We start from the raw sequence: 25,173 nt of genomic DNA on the forward strand, positions 1-25,173 counted from the left end.
CTTCAGCTGCCGGGGCTCCCCAGACCACAGTCGGGTCCCCTCCGCCAGCAAGAAACTCCTCCCCACCCCCCAGCCCTTAGCAACAGGCTGTTTTGTAAACATCTTGGAAACATTTTGTTTTCCAGTGAACCAACCCCTCTCCCCACCCACCGCCACCCAAGAAAACTTGGCAAATTTTCTAGATCAAAGTTCTTATTGGGCTCGTAATTTATTGACCCCTGCTACCCTGCTTCAAGATATTCTTTAATGATCTTCGCTATCCTATTTAATCCTTTCCTGCCGGATGCCCCCGCGAGTCCCAATGGGCAGAGAGATTAAAACATACCCCCCACCCCCATCCCCCGTGGCAATTTCCAGCATGCAGGCTCCGCTCATCTTGTGACCCGGCGCGGGCTGAACTTGGCGAGATGGCCCTGCAGAGTTCACTCGGATGTCACGGTCCGGCCTGCAGGGGTCACAGGCGGGTCAGGCCCGAGGATTGGGACCGGGCCCCAGGTCACGCCCCCGCTCGCCAGCTTTGCTCACCGGCCAGAGGCAGTGTCTAGAAAGGGGCGGGACCGGGATTTCTGAGAATTATCTCTCTCGCGCCTTGCCCTCGTTCCTGCCGCTGCCCCGAAGACGTCTGTCACAGTTTACAGACATCAATTCATTAGGAAAAAAATGACAGTAGGAGAGTCCCTTCCCTAGAGTCTCTGAAACGCCAAGTAGGATTGAGGCGAATAGTCAACTCTCCGAAACACGCGCTGGGGCGACCCGGGCTTGGAGCGTTGCGGGAACTGTGCGGTCCCTGCCACTCTGCAGACACTTTCTGAACCGCCAGGTTTGGGGACCACCGCGGGAGCTCTCAGGATCAAAGCGTCTTGCATCTACCAGAGACGCTTTCCAAGGCGTGCGGCGTGCTCCTGTGAGAGCTGGTCTTCCGTTTTAAACAAACGTACATCATTGTTTCGTTTTCCGCGCCGCGAGTGCGTTCAGCGCTCAAACCAAGGGAGTGTGAGGCCCTGGACTGGTCCGAGGCGGCTCGGACCCACTCCCACTGGCTCCGCCAGGTGGGAAGCAGGGAGAGCACGTGTGCTTCCTACAGCTTCTGAGCTTCAGGCATTGGCTGCGGGAGCAGCCGATTGTATATAGTTGGACAAAGGCCAGAAGACCCACTTCCCGGTACAGATTCCCTCAACTCCCCCATTAGTGGCCAGCAGAGGCCTGTGTTCAGGACCTAGCATCTCTCTCACCTGGGTAGCTTTCTGCCGGGTGGGAGTGGGAGAGCGGAGGGTGGTTCCAGTGCCGGGAGTCCAAGTCACCCTGGTAACGCAGCCTAGCGTGCCGGGAGCTGGGAAGAGTATTTTCAATGAGAAGCCTCTTTTGGAAACTCACAACTACCCTGAGGTGCAGAGAGATCAAGAATGATCATCTTCATATTAAAGAGGAAACAGGCGCAGAGATGTGCGGCGGCTTGCCCAAGGTCATTCTAGTAGAGAAGTGGGACTCAGAGCTCAGATTCCCGGATTCCCGGGCTTTCCTTCCTGTGTCTCGGACTCCTTACCCTGTCAGGGCTAAGTACCCTCTTCCCCTCTGCGTATCTGGGGCTGCCAGTCCCAGGGTCCTTGGAATCCGGCCGACTGTGGCTGGATCACTGAGGGCTGGTTGCCTCCAAGCCGCAGACGAATGGACCCTGAGGTCCCCCGCTGGGGCGTCAGAGTTGGGGTTCAGACTTGCACGGGGTTGCACCTGGAGTCCTGAGGATCTGGAGGCTCTCTTGTACCCTTAAGTGGGACCTTCCAAGACTTCATGAGTGCGGGCCTCCTTGAGGGTACTGGGGAACTGGGAATCTATAGTCAGCCGGTCTTGACTCCTCCCTCCCCCGACTCTCGCTTGGGTCCTGGTCCAGGGCTCTTCTGTGGGATCTTTGGAAGTTTGGCCCTGCGTTCTGGACCCTTAGTTTCCCCATCTATGGGACTAGGCAGCTTGGTGATCCCTGAACGCACTTCCCCTTGCTTCCCCAGCAGGTGGAAGGGCGCCCACCCGGCGCCTGCAAATGGAAAGCCAGTTCAGGCAGCTCTGGGCTGGGACTGCCCGTCGGACCTGGAGGGAGGGTTTCCAAAAAGACCGCCAGGAAGCCCAGGGCTTGGAGTTCCCGCCCCTCGAAGCCCGGGTTGGACTCTGCCGCCGTCCCCGCACACTTTGTATGGGGGAAGCAAGCTGCTTCTAGCCCCGCACCCCAGGAGGCGCGCTTGGAGGGAAGCCGCCACCGCGCCGCCTCTGCCTCGGCGCGGAACAAACGGTTAAAGATTTTGGGCAGCGCCGCGCGGGGGGAGGAGCCAGGGGCCCAATCCGCAATTAAAGATGAACTTTGGGTGAACTAATTGTCTAAGGTAACGTGGGCAGCAACCTGGGCCGCCTATAAAGCGGTTGCGCGGCGGGGCTCGGAGCGCTGGCGGCGGCGGCAGGTGGCGCGGGAGGTCGCGACGCGCCATGGGTCTTCCGGCACTGCTGGCCAGTGCGCTCTGCACATTCGTGCTACCGCTGCTGCTCTTCCTGGCCGCGATCAAGCTCTGGGACCTGTACTGCGTGAGCAGCCGGGACCGCAGCTGCACCCTCCCTTTGCCCCCTGGAACTATGGGCTTCCCCTTTTTTGGGGAAACACTGCAGATGGTGCTACAGGTAAGGGAGTTTGGGATGGGACAGGACGATTCTCCGGAGCCCAGTAGGGCTCCGGGCTTCCACTGAAGCCGGGGTGGGCGCCCCTGGGAGGGAGGTAACAGCGTCTAGGATCGGGCTAGCCAGAGGCGCGGCGCTCCCCGGCGCCCCCTCACGCCCGCCTCTCTCCTCCGCTTTCTTCTCGCAGCGAAGGAAGTTCCTGCAGATGAAGCGCAGGAAATACGGATTCATCTACAAGACGCATCTGTTCGGGCGGCCCACTGTGCGAGTGATGGGTGCCGATAACGTGCGGCGCATCTTGCTTGGGGAGCACAGGCTGGTGTCCGTCCATTGGCCCGCGTCGGTGCGCACCATCCTGGGCTCCGGCTGCCTCTCCAACCTGCACGACTCCTCGCACAAGCAGCGCAAGAAGGTGAGGGCGGGGTGGCGGCGCCTGGACAGGAAGGAAGGGGGACCCCATTCGCGGGAGGATTTTAGGCAGATAGGTGCTGGGGGAGCGCCAGCTGCATAAGGCGGCGGCTGGGACCCTTTTAAATTCAGTGTAGCTTTCCCAGCTGGGAAATGCCTTGGGTCTGGCGGGGTTGGGGATGTCTGGAAGGGGCCCCGGAAGGCGACAGAGGCGGATGGAGCCCGATTTTAACGCTCTCCCCTCCTCGGAGTTCAGGTGATTATGCGGGCCTTCAGCCGCGAGGCGCTCCAGTGCTATGTGCCGGTGATCACCGAGGAAGTGAGCAATTGCTTGGAGCAGTGGCTGAGCTGCGGCGAGCGCGGCCTCCTAGTTTACCCCCAAGTGAAGCGCCTCATGTTCCGCATCGCCATGCGCATCCTGCTGGGCTGCGAGCCTCGGCTGGCGAGCGGCGGGGAAGCCGAGCAGCAGTTGGTGGAGGCCTTCGAGGAAATGACCCGCAATCTCTTCTCGTTGCCCATCGACGTGCCCTTCAGCGGGTTGTACCGGGTAAGAGCGGCACGTAGGGTGCGGAGCCAGGGGAGTGGGGTCCGTGCTTCTGCTCACAATCTTGCGCCTCTGGGCTCAGGGCCTGAAGGCGCGGAACCTCATCCATGCGCGCATCGAGGAGAATATTCGCGCCAAGATCTGCGGGCTGCGGGCGGCCGAGGCAGGCGGGGGCTGCAAGGATGCGCTGCAGCTGTTGATTGAGCACTCGTGGGAGAGGGGAGAGAGGCTGGACATGCAGGTGAGTGGCAGCTTCAGGAGAGGCACTGGGGAGTTTGATCCCCTGGCTTTCCAAGAGCAGTTTCTGTGATCCCCAAAGTGCCCCCCTGGGGCCCAGCTTCCCAGTGTGGGAAGCCCGCCCAGACCCCAGGGATGGGACGCAGAGGTTGAGACATCGGGTCGGCAGAGCTGTGGAAGAGGCTGCGTCCCCTAACCCTTCCAGGTTTTAAAGGGAAGGTTGGAATTTGCAAAATGTAAATAATGTTGGGTGGTTTTTAATATAACCAAGGCTTTAATTCGAGAGTTCCTGGGAGAGTGGGATCTTACTGTCCTTCCTGCTCTAGTTGAACTAAAGGGTCTTAGCATTCTGTTTAAATAGGTTTTCTGTCAGCAAACTTTTAATCCTTCTCGTCTTCCCTCCAGAACCCTCAGTTCTATTCTGAGTAATTGCTCTGTAAAGTTGCATGCAGACTTGTCAAAATGTTCGTCTTAATTCACTCTTAGGCACTAAAGCAATCTTCAACAGAGCTCCTCTTTGGAGGACACGAAACCACGGCCAGTGCGGCCACATCTCTGATCACTTACCTGGGGCTCTACCCACATGTCCTCCAGAAAGTGCGGGAGGAGCTGAAGAGTAAGGTAGGGGACTGTGGGTGGGGTGGGGAGAGGGGCTCTCTTAGCTTAAACTTAGCTGCTCTCTAGCCAATTTCTCAATAAGTAAGTGTGCTGCCTTCCTTGAGTATATGGGAAATGCTAGGCCAAGAGGTGGGTAAAGAGAATTAGCTTTGTGAATAAAAAGGAATCTTGATCTGTGAGCCCACTCAGGCAGGGTTCAACCTAGTATTTCTGCCTCCACTTTTGGCAGAACCTTGGAGACTTTCAGATAGCTTCCACCTTCTTGGATTTGTGTGTCCAAGGGCATGAATGGGGAACTCCTGGGTGGCTGCGGTGGCAGCAAGGGTGGTGGTGATTGAGGGAGGGGGATAAACTTGGTGGTTTTAACTGGTGAGCAGCATTCTCTGGGAATTGTAAATAGTGGATTTGGGCCCAGGGGTGGAGGCAAATGGTCACTAGCTGCTCACTGTTTCCCCCTCACACTCTCCCATCATGGGGCCCTCTGGGTCTAGCCGCCACTTAAGCCCTGTTTACATCTGCCGGGCTGATTTTATTGGAGCACAAAGTAACCGTTCACCTCTGTATGACTGTTTTGATAGGGTTTACTTTGCAAGGGCAATCAAGACAACAAGTTGGACATGGAAATTTTGGAACAGCTTAAATACATTGGGTGTGTTATTAAAGAGACACTTCGACTGAATCCCCCAGTTCCAGGAGGGTTTCGGGTTGCCCTTAAGACTTTTGAATTAAATGTAAGTGAAAAGTGCTCTTCCTAACCGCACCTCCACCCCCCGCCATGTTGTGTGTTGTGGTTTTAAATCTCCCTTTGCTTCCCTGTGCTTTGACTTAAATTTCTTAGGCTTTTGATGACATTTTCTTGCCTCATGTGAACACATGTTTCAGCGTCCTGAATGTCTGTCTGTCTGTCTCTGTCTCACACCTCCAGTCTCCACCCCCAGTCTCACTTTCTTTCAACTCATAACTCCTCCAAGGATATCAGTGAGAGAGTTTTCTTGTTGAAAGTTGAGTTCCAGTTTGTCAGCCCTTGGGACCTCCTCATTTTTTGCAGGGATACCAGATTCCCAAGGGCTGGAATGTTATCTACAGTATCTGCGATACTCACGATGTTGCGGATATCTTCACCAACAAGGAGGAATTTAATCCTGACCGCTTTCTGCTGCCTCACCCAGAAGATGCATCCAGGTTTAGCTTCATTCCATTTGGAGGCGGCCTCAGGAGCTGTGTAGGGAAAGAGTTTGCAAAAATTCTTCTCAAAATATTTACAGTGGAGCTGGCCAGGCATTGTGACTGGCGGCTTCTAAATGGACCTCCTACAATGAAAACGAGTCCCACCGTGTACCCTGTGGATGATCTCCCAGCAAGGTTCACCCATTTCCAGGGGGAAATCTGATGGCGAGTGCACCCAGACCTCGGACTTATTTGAAGTGTACATGAGTTTTTACATAGTGTTGTGTTGATTTTATTATATTTAATTTCTAAATGTATATTATAATATTTATGTGTCTCTTCTACAGTACCACAGTCTTTAAATATTAAAATAATCTGGATAGTTTCCAAATAAAGTAAAATCTGAAGGTGCTTGTCTTGCATTTAATATTCCTGTGGGGGAAACTCACTGGTTTTATTTTTGTATATTTAACTAGATTTCTAAATGTCTACGTGTATGGCTTCATTTGTCATCTGTGCATATCTATTTTCTGTGGGGAGAAACTTTAGCTGTTTTTTTCTCTTAACAGTTGTTAGAAACTGTGTGTGTGTGTGTGTGTGTGTGTGTGTGAGAGTTAGTCCAAAGGTAATTTTGTAAATTTTTCTATGGTAATTTAGATTCTCTATTTAGAAAATGGATCAAAGTTAATTAAAAAATGTAGGGTAGGGGTTTGCTTTACTTTAGGGAAAGATGTATTTGAAAAGATAACACCTTGAGTGGGGGAAGGTATAGCTCTGTGGTAGAGTGCATGCCTAGCATGCACAAAGTCCTGGGTTCAATCCCCAGTACCTCCATTAAAAATAAACAAACAAACAAACCTAATTAACTCCTCCCCCATTTAAAAAAACATTTAAAAAACCAATTTTTTAAAAAGATAACACTTTGAGAATATCAGCGTCTAATATAACACCTTCAGCCATAAACTTAGTATGTTTAATAAACATAATAAATCCAGGTTGTCACACGGTGCCGGAACTGTTTTCTGAAGTTAAAGTTTTAAATAAGACAAAGCCAGTCCCTCAGCTCATGGACAGTTATTGACTAAAAGGAGACCCCAAGTCACTGATGTGTTTCCTTTACTCTGAAGTTGCATATAAAAACAGTATTGGAAAAGGCCAATCTCTGGTTGAGATAAGCGAATCCAGATATTCTTTATTGAAAATAAGGCAGGAGGAGTAGATTTAGCAAACTGACAGATAAAGTTTTTATCTATGCCAGGCAATAGGGTGTGAGCCTGACATGACTGATAAAATGGCCCAGTCATGACCCTGTGAACCTTGGCTAACCTCCGCGAAAGTGCGGTTTTGTCACATTTCTGACCCTGGCATAGCCGTGTTCTGAACTGAAGGCCAGGCGCTCCATCCAGAAAGGTTAGCCCGGTGACTTGCTTATGCAAGCACATTTTCAGTTTTGAAATGGCCCGATCTGCTTACTGAACCTCTGATGGCTGGTAGGTCTTGGACTTTAAAATTTTCATTACAATTTTAGAATTTGGCAAGGGAATACTGCAGAAAAACCGGGTGGTCTCAACAGGTGTTTGAAAAGGCTTCTGACTACAATGAGAGCTACGTATTCTACCTGACTTTAGTCTTCCAGGTAGAACTTGGATTGTAACTTATGGTTGGAATCCTCTGATTTTTTAAAGGGGTGTTTACATAATAATTTATAATACCTTATAATAACCTTATGATACCTTTTTTTTTTTTAAATGAGAAATTACAGGCTTATTTTTTTTCAGCCAAAGCTTTAGTGTGCTGTGGATTGCAAAGCCGACCCCTCCCCCAACATTCGCCACGGATGGTTCCAGCCAGAAGCACACAAGCCGGAGGACATTATTTCAGATCATTTATACAAGGTCAGTTTTTAAGGGTTTCAATACTTTGCATTTTGCCAGAGAACAGTCAGCGTTTCAAAACACCATCTTCCGTGACTTGGTGACCATTTGTCTTTATGAACATAGTGCAGGATGAAATTTGAGCCATTTTAGCAGATAATTCAATTTTTTAAATCCATCTTTATTTTTTATCTGAAGAGCTTTGAGGAAAGTGCCTCTGGCTTGCACTTCCCAGGGCTACATTTAGCCCATTTAGACTCATCGATTACAGAGGAGTGCAGAATTTATCTCAAAAATACGTTAAAAACGCAGTCTTCGATAATGTGCTTAGTGCTGAGTGAAGGCAGTTTAGATGTGTGTGCGCGTGAGGCAGAATTGACGTTTGTGGGCTGCCGTGTGGACTGAAATGGGCCTGGGTCACATCCATCTGGGGCATGGATGCTTTACAGCACAGGCACCGCTGGGTCAGTGTCCATGCCTCACCCAGTGGAGAGGTGTTTCTAGATTTAGACTTGGCCAGAATTGTGGAAGGAGGGGAGATCACTGTGAGAAATGACTCTTTGGGGCTCCCAGGGGCTTGGCATGGTGATGGGAGGGTGCTGTGCTTGCCAAGGCCCTGGGCTGGTCTCCTTGCCAAGCTGGTCAAGTTGGTGCCCTCTGCCTCCCCATCCCTGCCTGCCTGCTGTCCCCTCTCCAGTTGGGGGGGGGGGTGTGGTACCACCAAGGGCAGACCTTGTCAGGACTGGCATGTGAAGGCCTCCAGCTGGGTCTGTAAAGTATCAGCATTCAGAGGAATTGTAGCCTTCACCCAGCTCAGCCCCAGGAGGCCCAGAGAACACTGTGATTTGCCTGGGGCCACTCAGAGAGTGGCAGAACCAGGAAAGGCCCCCTGCTATCTTTTTTCCCTTTCATTTCCTTTCCTTTTTTTTTTTTTTTTAAAAAAAACAGCTAATAACACCTGCCTGATTTCTCTCCAACTTTCTGTTGCCAAGCAGCAAGGTCCAGGAGTCTCCACCTCCTAACTTCCCTTCATGCCTCCTGCCACCACTCCCCTGCCCAGTGACAGTCCAGATCAACTCTCTTGCCGACAACTGGGGAAACAGGGAGCAGTGACAGGAAGTGGCTGCTCCCCCTGAACCCTCATCTGCAAGGTTTCAGGGTGCTTTTCCAACCTTGCCACCCCCCAGAGGTCCACAAGGGGGCGGACTTCTCCCTTCTATGCCAAGCTCAGCACCCAGTGGTTTTCCCCACCAGTGTCCATGAAATCCAGTGTCCATGAAATCCTGTGTCCATGGCCTCTGGCCTAGGGCCTGCTTTTACCCCAGACAGTGAGACACTGCAGTCACCCAGAGCTCGGCAAGGACTCAACCTCAGGCCTGGTCATGTCTGCCTGGCCCCTCTGGAAGGGTCACCCTTGGCTGGGTTGATCTGGACCATCTTTGAGTTTCTGAAGTAGCCACCACCCGCTGCATCTCTGAGGTTGGCTGGCTCCAGTTTCCAGCGCTGCCCACGTACTGCCCATGTTGCTCTTACTATCCCTGGAAAATGGCCCACAGTTTTCGGAGAGTGGGGAGCACGATTTTCGAAGGACATGGGCATACTAATTGGTGTTCAGATGACCTTCACCAGATCTGGAATCCATCCCACAAAAGCACTGTACGAGGAACTAAGAACGTCTAGGGAGGTGGTGGTGGCCCCACCTTCAAATAGTTAAAGGGCTGCTGTAGTAAATACAGGTTCAGACCTGTTCTGAAGGACAGAGCATGCACTTAGGAGGGCGAGCTAGACAGAAGGAAATAGTGCCATATAAGAAAAACATTTTGAGACAACTAGAGCCCTTTGGTGACAGCACAGGCCGCCTTGTGAGACAGCAAGCTCCCTGTCAACGGAGGCGTCCAAACTCAAGCTGGACCACCAAGCTGCCATAAGGGTTCTGACATGGAGGGAGAGCTTGGGTTTAACGACTCCCAGGTTCCCTTCCAAAATTCAAGACCTGTGATTTGGTGTTAATTCCATTGCTCAGATACCTACTTTACTTTGAAATGCAGATTAACTCCCATCTAGGAAGATAGGACATCCCAACACCCTCCTCCAGGGCATTCAGCAGTCTTTGGTGATCATTCTATCAAAGCTCCAAGCCAGATGTGGAGATGGGACCCAGGGGCCTGACACGTGTCCTCACAGGGACACTGAACCCCTGTATTGATTGCTGGGAATTTCTGTCCTGCTCTGTGACCTGGTGCTTCCAGCTCCCTGTCCGGCGCCTGCTCCCACATCCTCTAGGCCTCTCTCAGCTGTGCTGAGCTGACCATGCACTTGACCTGGCTTCTGGGGTAATACTCTGAGACTTTCCCCAGTGCTCCCTGGCCTCCACGACGCCCCATGCTGACACTGGACTCTGCCCCGTTGTCCTTTCTCTCCGCCTCCTCAAAAGTTACTCAAAGGCAGGGGCTGTCTCATCTTTGGAATCTTGTAAATTCAGCCCATTCTCTTGTACCTCCCCAGCCTCGCCCAGAACACATTCACACGAGAGGTGTTCCTTGGGAGGGAAAATTTCTTGGGGCCAATCGACACCATTCACCTTATGTCTCTCCAGCTTCGTGGTGCCATGTTTTTCTTTGAAAAGTGAAACTTTCATCCTTGGAAAATCTCAGTGGCTGCAAGCTTACACGGCTGTGGTTTAACAGCATGTCACATTCCTGAAACCAATGCTCCACGGGTATTTGGCCAAACAAGCTTTCCTTCTTTTGAAGTAGAGTCAACTCAAGTTAGAACCCTGAGACAGGGTGGAAACTTAGCCCTGGATTACGTGGTGGGTTTTCTGGGTGAAAGTTATCATGTTGCAATATTCATAACCATGCATCACCACACAGAAGTTGACCCACACCATCCAATTTCTCACCACTGCCAAACCCCTCCCTGGTCCATCAAGGGGTCAGAAATCTACTCACTCATTTCTGACCATAGATGTTTCAAGAATTTTATCTGAAGTCACTAACAGGTTCATTTAATTCAAATGCTTTGTGAGATGACAGAAGTATTTTGCTTACAATAGATATTTGACAAAACACATTGATTTATTAAGTACAGCTGTACCATCCAACATAACAGTGCTTTACTGAATAAGAGAGGAGAGGATTTGGTATTTTGAAATGAGAACTTTATTTAATATCAATCAGTCACAGATTTTCGAGCTGGAACGAAGATTATGGATGGATCATCCAACCCCCTCAGTTTACAGCCGAGGTTGTTAAAAAATTTAAAGTCTCAACTGAGAATCAGGACTGGCAGTCCAGTGTCCATACTGGAGGATCAGTCCTCACTGAAAAAAAACTATATTGTTTATTTATATACATGTCATGAATAAAGGGCAGGTGAGCAGATTATTTGAGACCAAATTGCTTACAGGTTCTTGCCCTCACTGTGCCGTGGGGACCTGGAGTTGTGTGGCCACCAAGGATTTGACACGAAGCCCGGCAGGAGGTGTAGACTGCTGGCATTTCTGGTGGGGCTGGGGGCTGGGTCTGCATGTTGGTAGAGCTGGACCCTCAGACATTTTGAGTTTCTTCCACTGAACAGCAGAAAATCATTTCTGTTATAGGTTAAATTTATCCTCTTCCCTGAAAAAAAAGGGTTGAAGTTCTAACCTTCAATACATCAGAATGCGACTGTATTAGGCAGTGGGGTCCTTACAGAGGTAATCAAGTTAAGGTGAGTGGGCCCTCATCCAATATGACTGCAGTCCTTATGAAAAGGGGAAATTTGGACCCAGGGATAGATGCACACAGAAGGAAGATGCTGTGGAGATAAGCATAGAGAACACCATATGAAGATGGAGGACCAAAGCCATATATCTACAATCTAAGGGATGCCTGAGATTCCTGACAAATCTCCAGAAGCCAGGAAGAGTCAAAGAGAGATTCCCCTACAGCTTTCAAAGGGAGCCCACACCATGACTTCAGACTTCTCAGTAAGAACTGTGAGACTTCATTTCCAGCTTTGAGATCAGCCTGCCTCCAGAATCGAGACAGTCCATTTTGGTTGCTCTGAACTGCCCAGGTTGTGGTACTCTTTTCAATGGCAGCCCTCGGAAACTAATGCCATTTCCAAAGGCAAGAAGCCTTTTTTGTGAGAAACAGCAGTTCTCGATGTTAGCATGCTTCAGAAACCCCCAGAGGGCTTGCTGAAATATAGATTACTGGGCTTCACCCCAGAGTTTCTGGATTGATCCAAGAATTTGCATTTCTAGCTAGTTTTCAGGAGATGTTGATACTGCTGATCCCAGGACCACACTTTGAGAACCACTGACAAAAAGTTTCTGATCTCCAAGTCGAGGATCACAGAGGGGCCAGCAGGTAATTTAACAAGTGGGGTAGCCAGGGAGAGAGACAGCTGGAGGTGGTGGGTGGTGGATGTGCCCTAGAGGGGCTGGTGCTGCTCAGCCTGGTTTATTTTTGACCCATAGGAATGAAAGACCTTCTAATTTTGGGGGAAGTGCTGGAAATCCAGATTTGCATAGGGCTGTCCTGATATTTAGATGTTGGTCACTAATTCATATTAAAAAAAATTGTGCAGGCAAAATAAAATTAGCTTGTGGCCCCGATGGCTGCCAATTTGCAACATCTTGGGTCTTTGATCCTTGAGAAGTTTTCAGAGTACTTGCTTGAGAATGGCTCAGCTGTGTGGTCTGTCTCAGAGTCTCTCAGAAAGTTGCAGTTAAGGTGTTGGCTGGGGCTGCACCACCTGAAGGCTTGGCTGAAGCTGGAAAAGCCCCTTCCAAGTTGGCTCCCTTACATGGCTGCTGGCAAGAGGTCTCCGTAGCTTGTCATGCAAATCTCTCCATAGGACGGCTTGGGTACCCTCACAGCATGGCCGCTGGCTTCACCCGTGGGCAGGTAATCTAAAACAGCAGCAAGACAGAAGCTTTAGTATTTTTCATGACCTGGCTTTGGGAGTCACACTCCACTTCCACAATATCCTACTGTTACACAGTTTAGCCCTATCCAGGGTGGAGAGAGCCATGAAGATGTGAAGACAAGGAGGTGAGAGGTATTGGGGGCCATCTTAGAGGCTGGCTAACATATTCAGATTTTGAGTGGGTGGGGAGACTCTTTTCCTGCCCTCCTTAGTGGCATTTTCATCTTTCTGGGCAGTCCTTAATTTCCAGTATTTTCATTGTGACCCATCCCCTATGGGAACTTAACAGCTGTCATCAGAAAAAAAAAATCTGTTATAGGATTTCTTGGCTGGGCGGAGTCTGAGGGGTCATCTGTGCCAAGGTTGTAAGTTGGAGGCTCTTGGGTAGAGCCTATGAGTGGGCGTTTAAGCGTTTCTGTTTGCCAAAATCTCCAACCAGCTCACTTTGTTCATTTATATTACTTCTGAGTTATCTGGCCCTGCTCTAATCCAACTGTCCTGTTTCTTGTTACTCAGGACTTTCAGTGCAAAAACTGAGACAGTCCTGGGGAAAGTCAGATGGCTGGTCACCCTAATCAACCACATTACTTGAAAAATGAAGAAAATTCAGTTCAGACAGCAGATGTGAATTGATTAGGCCCTTACAATTCAAAGTATGGCCCACGGAGCAGCGGCATCTGTATCACCTGGTTGCTGATTATAGAGCAGCAATGTATCAGGCCCCACCCCGGACTTGCTGAGTCAATCCGCAGTTTAACAGAGTCCCGGGTCAGTCTTGGGCACAGTGTGGTCTAGGACTCTGAACAGGAGAACAACCTGAACTTGGGCCCTCTGAGGATTCGGCTTTGCCATCCACGTGGGTAGAATAGACCTAACAATGACCCACCTGTGCTGTGGTAATCCGACCTTGACATGCGCATCTTTTTTTTGTTCCTGCCTCCCCGATTCCCCAAAATGAAAGTCGTCTAAAATTTCATTGTTGGAAGGAAACTAAAGTTCCCAATTCTCACCTGGGTTTGAGTAGTGGTTTTCATAAATCACTTTTCACAGCTGAAATTTCTCCCCTCCCCAAACAAAATGCCATGAAAACACAGATTAGGGAAGATTTCTGGACATTTCGGTTATTTCCAGTTTCTGAAACTCCAAGCAACGTGTAGTCGGTAAGTAACCTTGTTTGCGCAGCCTTATGTACAAACTTGTGCTTTATTTTGTAGGCTTGAGTCCTGAAAGTGAGGCTGCTGGGCCAATGAGGACGTGCATTTAAAATTGTAGTGGATATCCAACAAGACGTCTGCCCAAAGAGGAGTCTTTGAAAAAATGGCAGTGCATTTATATTGTGGGACCTCATGGAGGCATAACGGAGTGAGTACGAGAGACAGCTACTGACCTTGAGGGACGGCTACGATGTACCGTTAAGCTCCGAGAACAAGTTGCAGAGGGACGTAAGTAATTGGTGGAAAGAATTGAGGGATAGGATATTTTGCAAAAAGACTTAATCACACTTTCTAATTACATTTATGGATGCGTCTTCTGGTTGTAAAGAATATGTGTTGGTTTTGTAGTTGAAGAGGTTTAGGAGACAGACAAGTGGAGGTGCTGCAGTTGAAGTGAGTAACACTCTACAGCTCAGCCCTCAGCCGCTTCCCCTGCGACCCTTCCCACCTCCATCCTTGCCGGCTCTCTGCTTTCAGAAACCACTCCCAGTTGCAGGCATCTGATTGGCTGAGCCCAGGTCATGTGCCCACTACCTGGCTGCCAATTGTGGTAGAGGGATTATCTGACCTCCTTTTATGTAAGGGGCCTTTGCCGCCCACTTATCTGGGGATAACCCCCAAATAGGCCCTTTGGCCCCTAATCAACAACTAAAGTGGAAAACCTTCCAACACTAGCCTTTTGAAAACCTCCGTATGGTTGGGGAAGCAGTTTTGAGTTAATTAACCTTACTTTCGTAGAGTACAAGGAAAAATAATAGCCAAGCCTCACTGAACATTTACTCTACGTGTTATGTATTTCACATCATCTTATTTCATTCTCACGACATTTCCATGATGCAGGTACAATTATTAATACCCCTTTTACAAATAGGGCCACAGAGGCATAGAATGGTTATATAATTTGCCCAGAGTCACACAGCTTAGTAAGTAGTGGAGTAAGGATTTGAACCCAGGCTGTCTACTCGAGTGAAAGGTTCTAGGCATTACATTATACTGCGTCCAGGTTTAAGGTACTTGGAATGGGCACTGATTTTCATCTGGAATAGTAATTATTCATATTGTCACTGAACGCTTAGTACATGCCAGGCACTGTCCTGACTTCTATACATGAATTAATGAATTTAATTCATCACAAAAACCCAAATGAGAAAACTGAAACTTGGAGATGTTAGCAACTCATCCAGGGTCCCTCCCTAAGGGGCACAGTCAGAGGGCCAGCACAGAGGGCCTGTCTCCAGAGCCACACACTCAACCCTCCAGAGCCATCGGTCACTTTGACGTATCAATACACCAGCATGCCTTTTCTTCTCTCTTGATCTGAAAGCGGTTCTCTTGGGAGATACAGAACTTTGGGTAATTATCAGGATGATTCAACTGAAGTTATGAGTTTTATTTCAATTTTCCATTTCATTTTGGTACCGAGGATCTGGCCCTAGGCTGATGTCAGCAAAAATAACTTCAATTAAATCTGATTACTGTCATTTGTGAAGATTAGCTGGGAAGAAATCTGAAAAGACAAAGGAGGGGTGTGTGTGTGTGTGATTGTGCAGTTCTAAATTTCCATCATTAAAGAGATAATGGGAAGGAATAAGAAAGGGAAAAGAGATCAATAGCATTTTCTTATTAAATTGTTACACGTGGAAAGATATGACTCTTTTGCGGGGGATTTATTCAAAAGAGAATTTTCTTGCTAGAAGCAGTGTGTTTTTCTAAGTGAAAATACAGTGTATCCTCAATTTGAATTGCAAATCCTTCCAAAAGCAGAGTGGGAAGGAAGGATAATGCCTAATGGGAATGAGTTCTTTCTACTTTGTTTTATAAAAGTTTCCAGAAACAATTTTTTAAAAAAAATCACAATTATTTAAAAAAATTCAGGTATCCTCCTGATCTGAATATTTTAGATACAAATCAAAATAACCAGAGAATTTTATACAATATCAACTTGGTTTAAGATGGGGATAAAAAAAAAAAAAAAAAAAAGACAGTCAATACCCTTGCAACTGGATGATGGGAAGTAGAAAATTGCAGGGCGTATTTGGCAAACTACAACTCTAGACATCAGATTTGTCCCTCGAGAATAAACCACATCATGGAGGACTGGCCTGAAGAATTAGGGGAAGGAGAGATGAGTTAGTGTTTGGCACTTGCTGAATACAGCGCTAGGTGACTGATGTTTACGTATGGTACCAGAATTCATCCTTACCACAACTCTTTGCAGTGAGGTCATTATACTCATTTTGCAGAGGGGATAACTGAAGCTCAAGAAAGTAAGGTGACTTGTCCCAGGTTCCCCAGCTGGTAAGTAGTTGTGAGTTTATTGGAGAAATTTGAAGGAGAGGAAGTGAGGGCACCATTGGGTGTGTCAAGGAGGAGACAGAAGCCGGAGTCCTCTGGGCGGTGGATGTGCTAAGTTTCCGTGATGCTCTAGATCTGATCTAGAGCAGGAGGAGCGCAAGCTTGAGAGTGATGGTGACTAGGCAAAGGTGAGGTCCCTGAGAGGGATGGGGACCAGGAGCAGATGCTGGTTTGGGGAAGAGATAGGTGGGTCTGTGGAGTGGACATGTCCCCAGGCAGGTGCCAGGTCTGCTTCTCAGGAGAGCTCGGCTTGTGGACGCAGGTTTGGAGGGAGAGAATGACGTCAGCTGGGTGCATGAGTCAAAAGGGAAGTGGGAGAGAAGCCAAGGAGCCAGGGTCTCAGAAGCCAAGGGAGGGGAGAGAGAGAGAGACGCTTTTGTGGTCTTGTTTTCCTAAGGCTCTTCAGGAGGTAACTCCAAAGGGCACAGAGCAAGATGTGGGCCTAGAGAGAGAGAGAGCTGTGAAGGGAGGCTAAGACATTTAAAAAAAAAGACAGAAAAGTTGGAGTCTGAGGAACCAAGCTTTCATTATTAGAACAAACAAACAGGGCAGAAAACTTCTTTGACATACTGTCTTCCATCCTAATGAACATTCAGGTCTTCCTGCATGAATGAAAACACAATGGAAATTAAATGAAAATGGCATTTAGCAAGCTTTAGGGGAGGCCCTGGGTCAACTGAGATGAGGGAAGAGGAGAGGGAGGGGGAGCCCCTATGTAAATTTGGGGTGATTGCAGCCTGGGTGGAGGAGAGGCTTGGGGCCATCTAGTCCCCAACACTCTGTGGGGCCCTGGGGACCCCGTCTGACACTTACCACACATCCCAGCAGGAAAACATGGGGAGCAAATCAGAAGGGGCTAGTTCTCCTTGGCCAGTCAGTCCTGGGCTGCGCCTCCGGCATTGAAGGCTGCCCATTTGCCAAGTGCGGCTTCCTCTGCCCACTGAGGAAGGAGCAGGAATGCCCCAGAGGGGGCTGGATGGACGCCCAGAGGGACGGGCAGAGTTATGTCAGCGCCCAGATCCTGGTAGTGGGGTGGCCGAGGGCGGAGGTCTGGCCGAAGAACCTTCCTGCTCGGGCCTCTTGGGAAGCCAGTGGCTGCTGTCCTTGGAGGCAGGCTGTGTGCATTCAGGGGGCTCTCAGGAGGTGCTGCTGGGCAGCTACCACCCCGTGGGAGCCCCCTCTGCCCAATTTTGAGGAAGAGGTGATGCCTTAGCGTGGGCTGCCATCATACAATACCACAGACTGCGGAGTTTAAACAAAGGAAGTTTATTTTCTCACAGTTCTGGAGGCTGGGAAGTCCAAAATCAAGGTGCCGGCTGATTCAGTTCCTGGTAAGAACTCTCTTCCTGGCTAATAGATGGCTGCCTTCTTGTTGTGTTCTCACACGACACAGAGAGAAACAGGGAAAGACAGAGGGAGAGCGCGCGCTCTGACGGTTCCTCTCGTCTTGTAAAGATGCCAGTCCTATAGGATTAGGCCCCACCCTTAGTATCTCATTTAACCACATCACCTCCTCACAGGCCCTGTCTTCAAATACAGTCATGTTGAATGTTAGGGCTTCAACGTAAATTGGTGGGGGCGGGGGCGGACACAAACATTCAGTCCAAAACAGGCAGAAAACTGAAATTTGTCACCAGCTTCCAATCAGACTGTTTTTGTTTTTAGGAACCACAGGCCCTGGAGCTGGAAGAGGCACTTCGATTGTTTTCTAGATGGGACAGTGCTTGTCTAAGTCCCCCAAGTCTGAGTGGCTCAGTCCCCCAGGGTGGCACCCAGGGTTTACTAGCATGTCGGGTCCGCAGTTGAATGGAGTCCTGGCACCCCGAGACTGGGTATCCCATCAGATCTTCCTTAGTTCCCCAGATCCAGCCACAGAAAGGGTGGATACATGTCTGTGGACCCAATAGTGTCCTCACTGCCCCAGCACACGGCAGGACACGGCTGTACGGGGGCGACTGAGTGGATGGACCTCATGGTCATTCCGTCCATGTGCTGAGACTGACAAGCTGTCTCACAGCTGAAATCCAGATTCCTGGGCCAGAGTTTTGTTCATCCAGCTGGGGTCAAAGGTCCGCCTGTGGGCCTGGTAGGACTGGGGCTTCCAGGGCCTCTAGGGAAGGGATACAAGTATTGTGGAGTGGGAGGACGCGGCTGGCGGTACTCCAGAATTACTTGAGGCAGAATTTGATTTTTCTTATTGGCAAAGGCCGCTTACCTATTTGTATTCTCTAGAAGAGTTCTGTCCCTTTTTTTTCTTTTTCTATTATTTTGAGAAGAGCTTTCCCTTAGTGGGATATCATAAATTTAATATACATTTTCCACGTTAGCTGGAATAGAGTTGGCATATGATGTTATTTTTGTTTTAAAAAGCTGTATGGTGAAGGCAAATTTTAGTTAGCATTACCATGGATTTTGTTTTTCCCTTTACTATTTTAACCCCAAAATTGTGCTGAAAATGTTCATATAAACTTCCTTTGTTCTGGGGTGTTACCTAGAAGGACGATAGTACAACCAGGCACTTCCTATCTGCAGGTTTTACATTTGTGAATTCAACTATGGATGTGAAACTGACAGATACAGAGGGCCAACTGTATCACAACATTTCATATCAGGGACTTGAGCATCCTTGGATTTTGGTATCCATGGGGTCTCCTGGAACCAATCCCCTGCAGATGCCGAGGGATGACTGTCTTTTTATTCTCTCCTATTGCTGTTTTTAAACACAGATGTGACTCTTATGGAATAAAGAACTAACAGTTAATAAGCTCCTACACCTCCCTATCACATTTTCAGGTATAAACCTATTAAAAATGCGTGGACCATTTTAACAACAGTTATTGGTGCTCTTCGAAGTTCTAAGTGAGTCCAGAAACTGCTGGTGCTGACTGCTTTTTCCTGGGGTCTGTTGGGGGAGTGAGCATCCCTGGAGCTCAGGACTCACCTGCAGCTGCTAATTCCAGCACCTGGACCACCTAAACAGGAAATACCAAGGGCCCTTGCTTAACTTGCTAACTCGTGGGTTTTCCCTTTGTTTCTCAGACCCACTGTGGATTTCCCCTTCCTCAGGGCCTTTGCACCTGCTGTCTCCTCTGCTTGGAATAGTCTTTCCCTTCACTCTTTGTGTGGTTGGATCTTTGCTCAGGTTCCAGTTATTTTATACCAACCTGGTACCATTCACAGCACTTGCCGCAACACATAATGATTTTATTTCTTATTTATATGATCTCTTGACCATCTTCCCCACAAAGGAGCAGGCTCTTGATTGTCTTGATTGTCTTGTTGACTGCTGTGTTCAAGGCGCCTGCTACACGGCAGGAGCTCAGTAAGTATTTGGTGATTGGAAAAAAACCCAAGTGCTTGGGAGAGGATGAACTCTATCTGCCTGAAGGACCGGCTTCTGAAGTGGGCTTTGCTGGCTTGCTGGCCTCTAGTTACCAATCCCACCTGCTTCCTCCTTCTACCAGCTGATCTATTAACCCCAGTCCAAGCTTCCCAAGACCCTAGTAACCGTGTCCCCTTGTCCCCTTCCTGTCTTATTCTTTTCACAGACTCTCCGCTGGCCTTCAACCCAGGCATTCCGTTCTCTCACTCACGAAATGTTTACTGCGGGCCAATACTGCAGGCCCTGACCTGATGTTCCTGGCCCAGTGAGGCAGCCCCAGCCCTATAGACCCCCACAGTTTGTTCTCCACACATTGGCTAGAATGATCCCTTAAAAATTCAAACAGGGTCATGGCACCCCTCTCCTTGAAACTCTGCAAGATCATGTTATGCAGCAATAGACAATGAATGTAGTCACAGATCTTTGCTGCCCCCTGGGGCATTGGGTTTAGAGCTGGGGACAGAGTGAGGAACAGTACAGGCACAGTTCCTCCCTCCCTCAGGGAGCTTGTTCGCTGATCACGGGAGAGTGGCCATAGCCCAGGGCTGAGAAGTGTGCGTCTTTTGGAAGCAAGTCTGACTGTCCTGAGTTCAAATTCTGTCTCTGCCATTTGCCCCACATCCAAGCTTGGATGACTTAAGCTTCCTGTGCCTCGGTTTTCTTGTCTGTCAAACAAGGGCAAAAGCAGTCCTGCAAAGTAGACGACAAAGATTTGGGGGAATGAAATGTGATATCATGAGCCAAGTGCTTGTATGTGCCTGGTAGATAGTAGGAACACAGTAAATGATAGTGGGTATTTGTGTCTCTTTCTGGGACACAGGGGATGGGGGCAGGTAGGAGCTGCAGGCCGTTGTTTCCGCCCCTAGCATTGGCAGATGGGGAAAGGAGGCTTGTCTTGTCTTGCCTGAGCTCCTAAGCAATTCCAGGGCCGGGACGAGAACCTGTGTGTCCTGACCCCCAGGTCTCTGTCCTCTCTCTGCTCCAAGCTGCTGCCAGCTAGACTCAGCAGCCAAGGGGTTCAGTGACATTCCACACTCTGTTCACCCTTTTGATCGTGAACAGTGACTGCTCAATGCCAATGATTGAAACAAGGCAAGTAATTCTAAAATTCTGAGAAATTTAGAATTACTGAGCAGATTTAAACAAGGAGAAGCTGGTTTTGTGCACTTGGCTCCAGGCTCCCTTCTGCCCAAAGTCTGGTCCCAGTTCTGCTCTAGGGGGATGGAATTTCCACCGGAAAATGTTGCGCTACCCTGAGCCCCTTATTAATCTGAGTTTTATTATTCATGCAGCAGAATTTGAGCTGCCTCTATTCATTTGGACGTTGGGTGAAGAATGCTTTGTAGTCTGGTGTGGATGAAGATGGAGGAAGTATAATTTGGTCCATTATTTTTGGAGGACAATCTTGGCAGCATGTATCAAAAGCCTTCAAATTATACATATGCGGGGAAGGGTATAGCTCAGTGGTAGAGTGCATGCCTAGCATGCATGAGGTCCTGGGTTCAAGCCCCATACCGCCATTAAATAAATAGATGAATAAACCTAATTACCTCCCCCTCCCCCTAAAAAAGATAAAATAAATAAATTTTAAAAAATTAAAATTGTATATGTGCTTTGACCCAAGGATTCTAATATTAGTTTTTGAGCAAATATTTAACTATAAGGATGCTTGTTGGAGAATGTGTTATTGAAAACCATGTGATGTCCACTGATAAGGGATTGGGGAAATAATGGTACATCTGATCAATAGACTACTATGTAGTTTTTTTCTTTTTTTTAATTGAAGTACAGTCAGTTATAATATGTCAATCTCTGGTGTACAGCACAACATCCCAGTTATCCATATACATACATATATTTGTTTTTATATTCTTCTTCATTAAAGGTTATTACAAGATATTGAACATAGTTCCCTGTGCTATACAAAAGAAACTTTCAAAAAAATCTACTTTTCTATATAGTGGCTAACATTTGTAAATCTCAAACTCCCAAATTTATCCCTTCCTACCCCCTTTCCCCAGTAGCCATAAGATTGTTTACTATGTCTGGGAGTCTGTTTCTGTTTTGCAGATGAGTTCATAGTGTCCTTTTCTTTTAGATTCCACATATGAGTGATATCTTATGGTATCTTTCTTTCCCTTTTTGGCTTACTTCACTAAGAATGATGATCTCTAAGTCCATCCATGTTGCTGCAAATGGCACTGTTTTATTCGTTTTTATGGCTGAGTAGTATTCCATTGTATAAATATACCACAACTTTATCCAGTCATCTGTCGATGGACATTTAGGTTGCTTCCATGTCTTGGCTATTGTAAACAGTGCTACTATGAACACTGGGTTGCATGCATCTTTTTGAATTAGAGTTCCCTCTGGATACATACCCAGAAGTGGAATTGCTGGATTGCTTATCACATGGTAAGTCTATTTTTAGTTTTTTGAGGAATCTCTGTAGTGTTTTCCATAATGGCTGCACCAAACTTACTATGTAGTTATTTTAAATGATATTGAAGTTTAAGGACCCAGAAAGATATTCACGGGCTATTCAGTCAGTTTCAAAGTACTAAGAGTGAGAGTTCTGGAATCAGATCTCTAGGGCTGAAATCCTAGCCCCCGTACTTCGTGCTGGATGACACCAGAAAAGCTACTTAACTTCTTTAAGCCTCAGGTACTCCGTGAATGGAATAATAATCACCTCATCACTCAGAGTTACTGTGAAAATTAAATGAGACAATCCATGAGAAGTACTTAGTGTAGCCTACCTCGTGCAAGGCAAGCGCTCGCTCAATAAACATTACTACTATTATCGTGCACCCAAGTGTGCTTTCAAAAACATGCATTCGAAACGTCAGGAAGAAATGAAAATGGAATGAATGTGGTTTTCTTTGGGTGATGGGATCACACATGATTTAATTTTCTCCTGGGTTTTATTTTCAGGGTGCTGTACAATATGTAAGAGCTACACATGTAAAAAGGGAAAAGGTCACTGAAAACAAAGGAAGGGAGGAGAGCGCTGTCTTGTTTTGTTGCAACCCTCAGATAGGTTGCTCAGCGACTTCTCTGACTTGACTTGGAAGCACCTGAGGTTGGGCACAGTGGAGAGACTGGGCAGGAGTGGGGCCCTGGCAGTCCTCCACACCCACCCACTGACCAGGCATCCTGCCCTGCCTGGCATCCCCCTGGGGGGGCCTCAGAAGCACAGCCTGGGAACTTAGCTGCTCAGGGAGGCGAACTAAGTGCAGGAGACAGGAGAAGCTCAGGCCATCTATTTGTCTGAATCTTAACCCAGCAGCCGGGAAGAGTGCATTAGAGGCCACCCCCACCCCTTCTGCCCCTGTGTCTGCTCTATCAGCCTGGCTGTTCATTAGCATGTGTGACAAACTCAGTGCAAACAGAAGCTTTAAGCAGAACCAAACTGTTTCAATCTCTTTGGAGTGACAGCGGGGGACTTCCCCAGAAATGCCTGACGGAGGGGGCTGGGTTGGGGCTTTGAGGGATCAGGGAGGGTCCTGGAGGTGCTGTTCCCAGCATAGGAAAGTGAGCGAAGAGCCTGGAGCAGGAGAAGGGGGGTCCCCACTGCAGCTACTCAGCTGTTGCTTGGGGACAACTGATAATCTGGGGAGGGCAGTTGGAGCCACACACTGAGAAGGGCAGGAGGCCTGGGGGAAAGGTAGGGGTTGGGGTGCATGTCCTTCCCCGTGAGTCTGCAGGCAGGCTGTCGGGAAGGCGCTGGGGCGTGTGCTGGGCCACAGGAGAGACTTGGAGCTGGGGTGGACCCTGGTGTCTCGCTGGCCACAGCCACTCCAACCTCTAGCCCAGTGTCTGTGCAGCAGGGAGGGGACGTGACCAGGAAAACAGCTGCCACAAAAAAATTCTAAAGGAAAATGCTGATTCCAGGCAGATTTTAAAAATTTATAACGTATGTATTTATTATTTTGATAGTTTTATTGAAGAATATTTCACACACAATAAACAGCACGTAAAGCATACAGTTTGATAAATTTTGATGTTCACATACACCCATAAAACCATCAGTATAATTAACAGAGGAAACATCTGTATCACCCACAAAATTTTCCTTGTGCCCTTTTGCAGTCTCTCTGCTGTTCCTCCCTGCTCCTCTGTTCCCTGGAAATCACTGGTCTGTCATTATAGATTAGTTAGCATTTTCTAGAATTTTCTATAAATGGAATCATACAGGCAGGATAGTCTTTTGGTGTTGGCTTCTTTCACTCAGTAGAATTATTTTGAGCTCATTCATGGTATTATGTGTATAATAACTTGTTCCTTTGTACTGGTGAACAGTACTCTATTGTACAGATGCACCACAATTTGTTCACATAACCACCTGCTGATAGACATTTAGGTTCCAGGTTTTGGCCATTACAAATAAAAGTGCCATGACCATTTATGTACGTGTTTTTGTAAGAACATGTGCTTTCATTTGTCTTGGGTAAATACCTAGGAGAGGAGTGGAATGGCTAGATCATACAATAGGCACATTTTTCACTTTTTTTTTTTTTTAAATGGAGGTACTAGGAATTGAACCCAGGACCTCAGGCATGCTAAGCATGTGCTCTACCACTGAGCTATACCCTCCTCCCCCTCACATGTTTAACTTAAAAAAAACTTTCAAACTCTTTTCCAAAGTGATGTACCGTTTTACATTATCACCAGCGATACAAGAAAGGTTCACTTGCTCCACATCCTTTCCAATATTGGATAAGAACCTTAAAATGATATACCTCTGATTGTGATTCTCTCCTCTGAGCCTGTTGTTGAGATGTTTGTATATATGAACCTTTCAAGTCGTAAGTGAAATAATCATAGGGTTCACCTCATTTGTTCCCTGTCTCTCAAGGATCACTGTCCTTTGCTGCCTGATATCCAGTGTCTTGAAAATTGTTGTTTCACATGTTTTGTCTATATGTAAAAAAACCATATTATATGTAAATATATATTATAAACCTCTCAATATGTTGTTCTTTTTTGGTTAAAACTATCAATTATTTAAAATACATATTTGTATAATTAGGACAAATCTTACATATTTGCCAATGGAGTCAGCATTTTTGACGTTCTGTGTTCCTTTGTGTAGATACATAGTTTCATTTACCTTCTGCCTGATGGAATGCTTTTAAAGCATCATGTACTGTATGTCTGTTGTGATTAGTTCTTTCAGCTTTTGTATGTCTGATTAAGTTTTTATTTTTGAAAGACATTTTCACCAAGGAGAGAATTTTAGACTTATGGTTTTTTGCTCTTGGTACTCTAAAGATACTGGTTCACTGTCTCGCCACTTGCACTGTTTCTGACAAGAAATCTATTGTTATCATTACTTCTGTTCCTCTGTGCTTAATACGTCTTTTTTTCCTCTGATTTTTTTTAAGATTTTCTCTTTATCACTGATTGTGAGCAATTTGATTATGATGTATCTTGAAATAGTTTTCTCCAAACTTCTTGTGCTTAGAATTTGTTGAATTTCTTGGGTTTGTGGGTTTATACTTTTCATCAAATTTGGAGAAATTCCAGCCATTATTTCTTCAAGTATTTTTTCCTTTATCGTCTCTCTTTCCTCTCATTTGGGGACAGCTTGAAGCAGTCAGTCTTGTGGCTCATTGATGCAGTTTTCATTTAAAAAATTCCCTTTTCTATCTTTGTTTCATTTTGGGTAGTTTCTATTGCAATTTATTCAAATTCACTATTTTCTTTTTCTGCAGTGTCTCATCTGCTGTTAATCCCATTTTAAATCTCAGACATTGTGGGATGCTTCTCTAGAAGTTCAATTTTAGTTAAACTTTT

The 25,173-nt window shown here is 47.4% G+C and overlaps 1 protein-coding gene across 1 annotated transcript; it reads left to right on the forward strand.

Annotated features, from left to right (window-relative positions):
• The first annotated feature begins 2,450 nt into the window (after positions 1-2,450).
• On the forward strand, positions 2,451-5,973 carry LOC105084236 (cytochrome P450 26A1). Its single transcript, XM_010974291.3, has 7 exons — positions 2,451-2,661; positions 2,846-3,070; positions 3,323-3,613; positions 3,693-3,851; positions 4,334-4,468; positions 5,044-5,196; positions 5,514-5,973. The coding sequence occupies exons 1-7, from the start codon at positions 2,473-2,475 to the stop codon at positions 5,853-5,855; spliced, it is 1,494 nt and encodes a 497-aa protein (XP_010972593.2). The 5' UTR covers positions 2,451-2,472; the 3' UTR covers positions 5,856-5,973.
• Positions 5,974-25,173: the final 19,200 nt, after the last annotated feature.

Source organism: Camelus dromedarius, chromosome 8 (assembly GCF_036321535.1).
Source record: "Camelus dromedarius isolate mCamDro1 chromosome 8, mCamDro1.pat, whole genome shotgun sequence".
NCBI lineage: Eukaryota > Metazoa > Chordata > Mammalia > Artiodactyla > Camelidae > Camelus > Camelus dromedarius.

Coding starts and splice junctions, on each gene's coding strand:
- LOC105084236 (XM_010974291.3), top strand. CDS start 2,473: ATGGGTCTTCCGGCACTGCTGGCCAGTGCGCTCTGCACATTCGTGCTA. Junction 3,614..3,692: donor CCTTCAGCGGGTTGTACCGG/GTAAGAGCGGCA, acceptor CTCTGGGCTCAG/GGCCTGAAGGCGCGGAACCT. Junction 5,197..5,513: donor TTAAGACTTTTGAATTAAAT/GTAAGTGAAAAG, acceptor CATTTTTTGCAG/GGATACCAGATTCCCAAGGG.